Here is a 9,888-nt window from a genome sequence, read left to right on the forward strand (position 1 = left end):
CTAATTAGTTGATCTGTAACCCACACCTTTCTTTTCCTATTTATACTATTAAGCTTTTTTAGTTTGCAGGAGGCAACATAACAGGCATTATAAATTTTGTAAAAATTAGATACACATAAATCAACATTATTTACATCATAAACATCATTCCAGTTAGCCATCTGTAACTGCCTCCTTAACATTCTGTAATCCAATAAGCTACAGTATTTTGGGCGCTCTGCAATGTTTACAATTTCTGACATAGAAATATTTAGTGCATAATGGTCAGTAATATGAAGCACTCTTTTTAAATACTCTTTAGATGAATTATTATTCTTCAGCAAACACAGATTCATATCACCTACAATAATGTAGGATTAATTGTCTTACTCAAAATATAATCAAAATCAGTCTTGAATTGGTTAAATGTAAATTTACACTGTCTGTAAATGCCAAACACGGATATCTGGAGGTTGTGATTGTTGTGGGTGACGGTGAGCACCAGTTCAATTATCTCGGCCGTGGGGACAAGGGTCAGCTGATAAGCGTACCGCAGAGTAGACTCGACGTACATGCAGACTCGACGCCCGCCTGTCCGTCTGGTCTCGGTTGTAGCAACATGTCATAGCCCGTCAACTGATACCTGTCTTCCTCACCGCTCTTAATCCAGACTTCCGTGAGAACAATTAAATTATATGTTTCCGGCAAACTCTGAAGATAAATACATAGTTCATCGAAATGTTTCCTCAAACTTCTAATATTTAACACAAATATCTTTAAATCATTGAGTATACTGATAACAGGATTGATCGACATAACAAAATTTTGCAAATCACAGTTTAGACTTATTATTCATTTGACACTTTAAGACACTGTTGCCTGTCCACTCACACCCAACAGTCTATCGATCTGTTCCAGGGACGTGACACGAAGCGTTTTGCCACCTTCGTTCTTTTTAGCAAGTATTTTTCCTTCTTTCGTCCACACATACATCCAAACCAGACAGTTTTAATTTTTTTGCGTTAAACAGAAGATTTTTGTTGAACGGGGTCAAGTGCTCATTAACATAAACATTTGTCAATGGTACACCCACCTGAAAGTCAGTCGATTTTACTTTGGCTTTTTTCGCTTTTTGTAGGAACAAATCTCGAGTCTGCCTGTTAGAGAATTGCACAATAATTGGCTTGGGACCTGCATCACGCCTAGTAGGTATTCTGTGCATTGCCTGGATATCATTTGGCAGATTTAAAGGGACGCCAATAACATCCGAGAGTTTCTGTACAACTTCACTTACTTTTTCATTGGCTCCCTCTGGCACCCCATCAATTTGAATATTCTTATTCCTATTATACTGCTCCAAGCCCTCCAGTTGAGATTTGTACTGGGCAATATCCTCCCTAAGTTTACAATTTTCTTTTACTAAAGAGTCTTGAGAGTCCTTCAAAGCTTTAACTTGAGAGCAATAACTACTTATTTTACTGTCGTATTCGTCAATCTTTCTAGAGAAAAATTCCAATGACTCCTTAAACTCATTCATCTGGGTACCAAAATTTTTTTCGTATTGTAAAAATTGAAATTTAATCGTGTCCTCCATTTTGACTAAGAACTCTTCGTGCAATTTATCAAGAAAAGATTTACTAATAATATTAGCTTCTTTGGACGTTTTCGCTTTACTTACAGTACACTTACTGCATTTCCAGCTGTCACGCCTGGTCTGCCCCATTCTATTTCAAGTCGTCTCAAGAATATCTGCGCACTCAAAATGCAATTCACTTTTACAGATGGAACACTTTGCAAAATCATTATTTTCCGGTAAGGGATCATTGCAACTTGCACAATCACTCATATCGTGAACGGAGACAAACAGATAAGATAACGGGAAACGGAGAACAGCAAGGATACGTCTGCACTGCTCGGCTGCCACACACCGCGCGCGCGCGCGCGCGTGTGTGTGTGTGTGTGTGTGTGTGTGTGTGTGTGTGTGTTCAAGTTCAAACATCTTTATTCAGAAAAAAATATTATAATAATACATGCATTATTATACAATTTCATGCAGATACTGTTAACAAATTAGTACATTACTTTAAATCAATTAATACATTATGCAGCTTTCACAAAAACACTCCCAATGCACCCGAGAAGGCGCGTGTGGGAGGCAAGTTGGCATTAATTTTTCATTTTAAATTTGGCAGTCACAAGAGGCAGTTAACCAAGATTAAAAACCTTATCACATTATTATGATCATTTTATGAGAAACAGCAACCATCAATCGTACAATAACAGTGCACCTCAATGCAGCAATATATACATTAAACAATCAATAGCAAGAATAAATATCTGAATAGATAACAATCATAAATATAACATAATAAAATAACAGTATAAATAACATCTAGATGATAAAAAAGAATTAACTAACAATAACAAAATGATAACGATATATATACACACATATACATACATACATATACATATCTAATCTAATATATATACAGCCGCATGTGTAACTCACTCACGTATACAAATTCTAAGGTACTTCTAGAAATGATGGAAACACGAAATTTGGCACGCAGATGGCTTTTGCCGTGAAACCACCGGGAAAAGTCTGAAAACCGGAATTTTTTTATTTTAAACCCCTTAAAATAAGTCGAAAACACGTTAAAATTGACCAGTAGTTAGGGACAGAGATGGCAGTAAGGGATGGAGCACCGACTCTGTACGGTACTCAACAGAGCAAAATAGGCAGACTATGAAAAGTAAAAGATTATATTATTTCACCTGTCTTTGATTCTTTTCATTTCTTGGTGGTTATTCTATGCTACGTTGATAACTATCACGATTGCTCTTTTATTCTACCTTAACGGTTTAGTCTCAGTAGGTCCGTGTCAGCAACAGCAGATTGGCAGATAGGGTCATTGTGAACATCGCCTTTGGTTTAAATTCTCTCACATTTTTACTGGTTTCAGATTGAATCTCTTCTTAGTTGACAGTTAATCTCCTGGTCTCTATTCATATACGATTTTTCCTTTCCTTTCTGATTTATTTTCTCACTTTTTACAAACACTACAGTTTCTCTTCATTTTTGTATTAGAGATGGAAAATGTCGTTGTTTAGCTGCAACGCGTTGCGACGTTATTCTGCCAACCGATAACAGGTTGCGGCAACGTGTTATTTTAGCAACTGTTATCGGCTGACCGTTGCGCCTCGTCTATCCATTGCGCAACGTTGGTTCAATAACGTTTTCCAGTGGCTGTTACCTATAGAACGTTACTGAAATACCGTTACTAAAACATGGACCACCATTCAGTTAACGGACTTTGTTACTATTATTAAGTGTACAAAATTCGTCATTTAGCTGCTTAGTCTAGTTACTATAATTTATTTTGAGATAATTAAAAGTATCTTTTGGTTCAATTAAGTACAAAATACAGAATCGGGTTTTTATTGTTTGAATGTAAACATTTCACAGCGCATTGTACATTTACACTATAGATAAACATTAAAATATTCAAACTGAAAAATGAAATATTTTAGTGTATTAAATATAATTTACACTAGGGATTACTTTATAAAAGCTATAGACAAAATAATACAAACCAAATAAAACGTTTCTGTAAATATTATTATATTAAATGAACACACCCTAGGCTTTTTTTATAAAAGTAATTTATATACAAGACTAAAAGTTCTTTAAAATACATTTATCTTAAAAAATAACGTGTTTTAATTGCCCAAATTGGTATTTACACGGAAAATTGACAGTAAAATAAAACCGTTAAATACGTGTTAGTTACACTACTAGTATGTAAATGAAGAATACATTAAATGGATACATTACATCTAAAATATAATTATTACGAATGTGAAATACATATTTGATTATAAAATATATTGAAATAATTATAGCCTACAACTTAAGTAAGATTTTGTAAGTGTAAAGTAAAAACGTTGGACAGTGATATTTAGCTATAAAAATGTACTGCTGTGATGTATACATACATATTTAACTGATAACTTATATTAACTACAACAAATAGTAACACAAATGACGTTTATAATTGCAAAATGTATACATAAAAAACTATTTATCACAATATAAACAAAATGGTTAACACTGCTATTTCTAATTAAATCATATAGGAACACTTTATAAATTACAAATATATACATACATAAACATATTGTTCAAATGTACATTACAATTACACTGTCAAATATTGTACTTTAGATTAAATGAAGATACACGAATGTATGGAGATTCAAAGACACAATTAAGCATATTTAGAAAATAAAATGGGCAATATAACCAAACTGTACACTATGGCTTCATATAAGATTAATTGCAAGAAAATGAATTACATAATTTCATATATTTAACTTGCAGAACTTATATATAACTTAAATTTTTTGATTTCTATTTACTGTAGAAGATTTAGATTTCCATTCAAAAACAACAACTGCTCTGCTCGTTTTGAACTCAGTCTTGATCGGCGTTCTGTCAAAAAATTTCCTGCTTTAGAAAAAAGTCGTTCACATGGGACGGATGTAGCCATGACGTTAAATTTTAATTTCACCAATTTGCTCATAATAGGGTATACATGTTGATTCTCTTTCCACCAGCCCATAGGATCTTTTTTTCCGTCCTAGATAGCTGTCATCTAAGTACCGGTTCAACTCGACAATTGCAGCGGAGGTCTTCGTACCTGAAAACCAATTCCTTCATAGCAGTGAACTCCAAAAAGCTTACAACGCGTTAAAGTTAAACAAAAAGTAAATACGTGTAGTTACAAGTAAAAACCCTAATTTAATTTATTGAAAATTCTAAATTTATGAATAAAAATTTTAAAGCGGTTACCTGTAGGTTTCTCCTTGGCAATTATGTTGTCAACGTCCTCCCAGACGGAAAATTTTGCGGAATCTACGTTGCCATCTTTGTTTTGAGTGTTACCAATTTCTTCATCATCTGCTGTGCAAGGTTTGCCATGTGTCTCTGTCCAGATTGCAGCTAAAAGTTCTGTACATGTTTTTTTGATCAATTGCTTTGCAGTTTCGTCTTTGAAGACAGCAAGTTTGAATCTGGGATCTAAAAGAGTAGCAAGTGCTATTGTTTTGCTGTGTTCAACATTTTCCATGCGTTTCTCGAGACCATGCAGCAGTTCATTAATAATATTTTGAATAACTGGTTTGAATGGCTCCTTTTGCATTTTTTTACACACGGACATCAGGCCTCTTGTTAGGGGTATCACTTGGCTACCTGTCACGTAGCGTTCCCCACTAATCTGTGAAGTGACCTCCTCAAAAGGACGTAAGATTGTGCTTAGCTCTTTGCATAATCCCCACTCTTCCTCTGACAAAACAGGTAAATTTTTATTTATTAAAGCGATAGTAGTTTTTACCGCGTCCTGCAGCTCTACAAATCTGGAAACCATATAAAATGTAGAGTTCCATCTCGTTGAAACCTCTTGAATAAGTTTTTTTGGCTCAAGGCCCATATTTTTCTGGGATATCAACAGTTTTTTCAGTTGCATTTGTGCTCCTTTTAAAAAAAGTCACTATCAATTTTATTTTGTCAATTAACATTTTTACCAGCTTTAACGCATCCTGAAGAATCAAGTTTAAGGTATGGGCAAAACAACCAAAGTGCTTCAATTTCAAGTCCTTTTGTACCGCCCCTTTGATGTTACTGGCATTGTCTGATACTACGACTAAAATCTTATCAAATAAATGAAATTTGTCAACAATAGTTTTGATCTCTTTTGCTAGATTAGCACTTGTGTGAGAATCAGACATTTTAGAACATTCCAACAATATCGACTTTATTTCATAATTTTCTGAAATGTAATGGACAGTTACACCCAAATAACTTTCAACATTTGTAGAAGTCCAGGTATCAGTGGTTAGACATACACTTTGTACTGAGTTTAACTCATTCCGAACAAAATTCAAGCATCTCTCATGTTCAGCTGGAATCATACTATTGGAAATTGTTTTTCTACTTGGCAATTTATATGCGGGATTCAAAGCCGACACAAAGTTAACAAAACCTCTGTCTTCGACAATTGAAAATGGCTGAAAGTCAGTAATAAACAACTGTAAGAGAAGTTTATCGAGTTTTTTACGTTGAGTCTCACTCAGCTTTTTAGATTGGGGTAAAAATGATCTAATACTTGACTGGTTACCGTCACTAGAAGATGAAAAATATGCACTTAGTGGATTTGAATTGGTTAGCGCTTCTGAACTTGGTTGTTCGGGTTCATTACGTAAAATTGATGTAGAGCCTATTGTAGAGTTTTTAGTAGAAATTAAAGCTGTCGTAGGGCTTGGCAAGTTAGTTGAAGTTTTATCTTTTTTTGGTAAATTTACAGTAGGATGGCGCTTTTCAATGTGGTGTCTAAGATTAGTTATAGTTGACTTATAATTTAATACTTGCCCACATAAATCGCACTTAGCAGTTTTTATGTCAGCGTCAACCACAGTATAGTATGTCCACAAGTAACTGGTTTTTTGCTTCTTGTTACCACTCATTTTTAATATAAATTAATTACAATGTAGATATTTATAAATAATAAAAACAGTAAACACAAATTAAACGTGTTATTTCACATAACTTAATCACTCTACAATTATTTGTCAAGAATTATTTTAAAGAAAACATTAAGAAATATAGTTATTTTAAATAAAAATTTAAACCACATATAGTTTAATAAGGCAGAGATTACACTGTATGTTGCTCTTGAACAAATTAAAACAATTGTACTGCGGGTGTGGGAATGGGATCATAATAGAATAAACAAAGTGAATAATCAGGTCAGGTTTTCATGTCCGAACAGGCACCATCCCCTCCCCCAAGCCGCAATGTCGCGTCTCCAGTATTTTGATTATTTTACTTTACTATATTATCGTTACGGGTGGTGTTGTAATAACAGATCAAGCTGCTGTTGTCATTGTCAAGCCGTAGATAGATTCCCGGCAATGAAATAATTGTCATCCTACAACTCTGTTGTTTGTCATAACACCGTTGCTCAAATAACAGGTGAAGAGTTTCCAGTCTGCCGCTATTGACTGTTACCAGCACAGGCTTACCGTTGCCGGCAACGAAACGAATGAATTCATTGTTCGTTGTCATCCTGTTATAACAGGGAGTTTCTGATAACACGTTGCGGGGATAACTGTTGCCGCGCGGCAACACTGTTATTTATCCTGTTATGTTAAATAACGCCCATCTCTATTTTGTATTACTAGTTCAAGTTTATTTTAAAGCAGCGAGCTCTGTACGGTACGTAACCAAGCAAGATAGGCAGGCTATGGTTAGGAAAAGTTTTATATTATTTCACCTGTTTTTGATTCTTTTTCATTTCTTGGTTGTCATTCTATGCTACGTTGTTAACTATCGGGGTCACTCTTTTATTCTACCTTGAACGGTTTAGTCGCAATAGGTCGGTGTCAGCAACAGTTGGTTGGCAGATAGGGAAATAGTGAACATCTCCTTGGATAATTTAAGTCTCACATTCTTACTACTGGTTTTTAGATTGAATCTCTTCTTAGTTGACAGTTAACCTCCTGGTCTCCCTATTCATATAAGATCTTTCCTCTTCACTACAGTTCCTCTTCATTTTTGAATTACAATTAACGTTTATTTTAGAGCAGCGAACTCTATACGGGACGTAACAAAGCAAGATAGGCTGGCTCGGGAAAAGATAAGCTTTATATTATTTCACCTGTTTTTGATTCGTTTTATTAATTGGTGGTTATTCTATGCTAAGTTTATAGCAATCACAATCACTTTTATTCTACCTTGAACGGTTCAGTTGCAATAGGTCAGTGACAGCAACACTAGTAGATACGGAAAGAGTGAACATCGTTTTTTGTTTAAATCTTCTCACTTTCTTACTGGTTTCAGATTGAATCTCTTTTTACTTGACAGTTAACCTCTTGGTCTACCTATTTATAAACGATATTTGCTCTCCTTTCCTTTTTCTTTTTTCGCTTTTTACAAACACTAGTTCCTCTTAATTTTTTGTATTACAATTCAAAGTTTATTTAACATAATAATGTCTTTCTCTTGTGTTGTGAAGGGCTCCTTCCATCAGGGAAACGAAAAATTATATCCTATGAGCAAAAACGCTCAGTGCACTGCGAATTCTGCTTGTGCCCTTTTGTGGAAGGCCCTTGGTTTTGAGTTTTCTTCAACGGCCATCGATACGACTCATCGCTGGTGACTGTATTTACAGAACATTAAGGGTTCAGAATCTTATCGGTACTTGTGCACCGATGAACTTCCAGGCGAATTCTCCATCCAGGGCCGTGCGACGTTGTTTTTGTGCACGACGCCTTATATCCTGTGACAGCACAGGTGTGTGTGGGGGGGGATGTAAGCGAAAGTGTTATCTATATATCCAATGTTTTAGAATCTCTGATGGCCGAGGAATTTCAAAACATTGGGGTTTTGTTTACTGGACAAACAGTGACAGTTGCTTTTTGGCGCTCTCAGAAACAACTGTATCTATTTGATCTGATCCACATCCAGTAAAACGAAAATCGAACACATGATTTGGAACATGATGTGAAAATATTTCAACAACCAAGTGAAAATATTTGGAAATTTTCGTCCTAAAAATTTATCTTCCGGGCTTGATAGCGGCTAAACGGTTGGTCGTAGCCCAAAACACGCAATTTAATAAAGTTGTAGTAAATAACTTTTTCTACAAAAAAATTTCTAGTAACGTTTTTTTTTTTCCCTATCCTAAAAGGTCTGGCCGAAAACCTGTTTAAATGGAAATATTTTTACGTGAAAATTTTGTTTCTGGAGGCGGTAGCAGCCAAACCATTGGCCATAACTTTAATCCTAAATTTTCAACAACTAGACAATCTAGAGATAAAACAAAGGTTAGGTAGCTTTCTGTCGTACAACCTTACGTAAGCCCTAAAAGCTCTCTTAATGGGGAATCTTGGTTGTAATTAGCAATTTCAGGAGTTGTAAATATGGTGCGACTATAATTTGTGCAATCCGTTCTAGTTCCGTATTTAACTTGTGTCACTACATTAACGAGGGACTACAACCCCACATCGTCAATTGGCTGAGCGTTAGCTAACCGTCAATAATAGATAGGGACAGAGTACTTTTTAATTACTTTAATGAAATAGTGATTCATTATCAACACTCTAGTATTGAATGATAATTTCCTAATATAAACCCTCAGATCAAAGTTTTATTTTTAATAAAAATTACTGTACACATATTCTTGTAGCACAGACACATTTCCCAGATTAGTACTTCGCGTGCTTATAACCCCCTCTCAGGAATTTCCTGGTAGAGAACTCCTGATTAAGTTACACCCTCTGATCAACTTAATAATCTATTAATACAAAATAATGCGAACTACAAAAAATTTCTAGGGACTTTTTGCGCTATCTCCATCGGTTTGGCTAATAAATGTTAATATTTTGTATTGTAAAATGTTGTTATTGGAGTCGATAGCGGTTGACCCGATTGTGCTAGCTTAAATCTCAAAACATTTATAGGATCTACAAAAAAGTTTCAGTAGCTTTTTGGTGTATATCTTTCCGTAAGCTTGTTATACACTCTCAATGGCAAAATCTTTTTTGTGAATTAGCAATTTTAGGGATTTTTGATTGTTTACGACAAAAAATTGTGTAATACATATCAGTTCCAGATTTAGTTTGTATTACCAAGTAAACGACTGACTAGTATACGTCTACTAGAGCACATTGCGAATTGACTGAGCGTTAGCTAAGGTCAATAGTAATTAAGGACAGAGTGAATTTTATTTGTGATCACAAACACAACACCCTCCAAGAGAGGCCCACGTGTGTCTTAACCCCCGGTACCATTTCCCCCCTGGAATTTTCTGGTATGACTAGATAATATACTGTGTAAATTTAAACTCC

The 9,888-nt window shown here is 34.9% G+C and overlaps 1 protein-coding gene across 1 annotated transcript; it reads right to left on the bottom strand.

The window, feature by feature from the left end:
- Nucleotides 1-4,442: 4,442 nt before the first annotated feature.
- On the bottom strand, nucleotides 4,443-5,484 carry LOC124373333. Its single transcript, XM_046831713.1, has 2 exons — nucleotides 4,835-5,484; nucleotides 4,443-4,682 (listed from the first exon to the last, which is right to left on the bottom strand). Exons 1-2 carry the CDS (start codon nucleotides 5,469-5,471, stop codon nucleotides 4,537-4,539), a joined length of 783 nt encoding a protein of 260 aa, XP_046687669.1. The 5' UTR covers nucleotides 5,472-5,484; the 3' UTR covers nucleotides 4,443-4,536.
- Nucleotides 5,485-9,888: the final 4,404 nt, after the last annotated feature.

The sequence above is a fragment of the Homalodisca vitripennis genome, unplaced genomic scaffold (genome assembly GCF_021130785.1).
Source record: "Homalodisca vitripennis isolate AUS2020 unplaced genomic scaffold, UT_GWSS_2.1 ScUCBcl_5342;HRSCAF=12024, whole genome shotgun sequence".
NCBI classification, from domain to species: domain Eukaryota; kingdom Metazoa; phylum Arthropoda; class Insecta; order Hemiptera; family Cicadellidae; genus Homalodisca; species Homalodisca vitripennis.

What these genes read in the sequence shown, in the direction of transcription:
- LOC124373333 (XM_046831713.1), bottom strand. Translation starts at nt 5,471, where the DNA reads ATGGGCCTTGAGCCAAAAAAACTTATTCAAGAGGTTTCAACGAGATGG. An exon ending in TGCCAAGGAGAAACCTACAG is followed by an intron (nt 4,683 to 4,834) that starts GTAACCGCTTTA and finishes ATTGGTTTTCAG; the next exon opens with GTACGAAGACCTCCGCTGCA.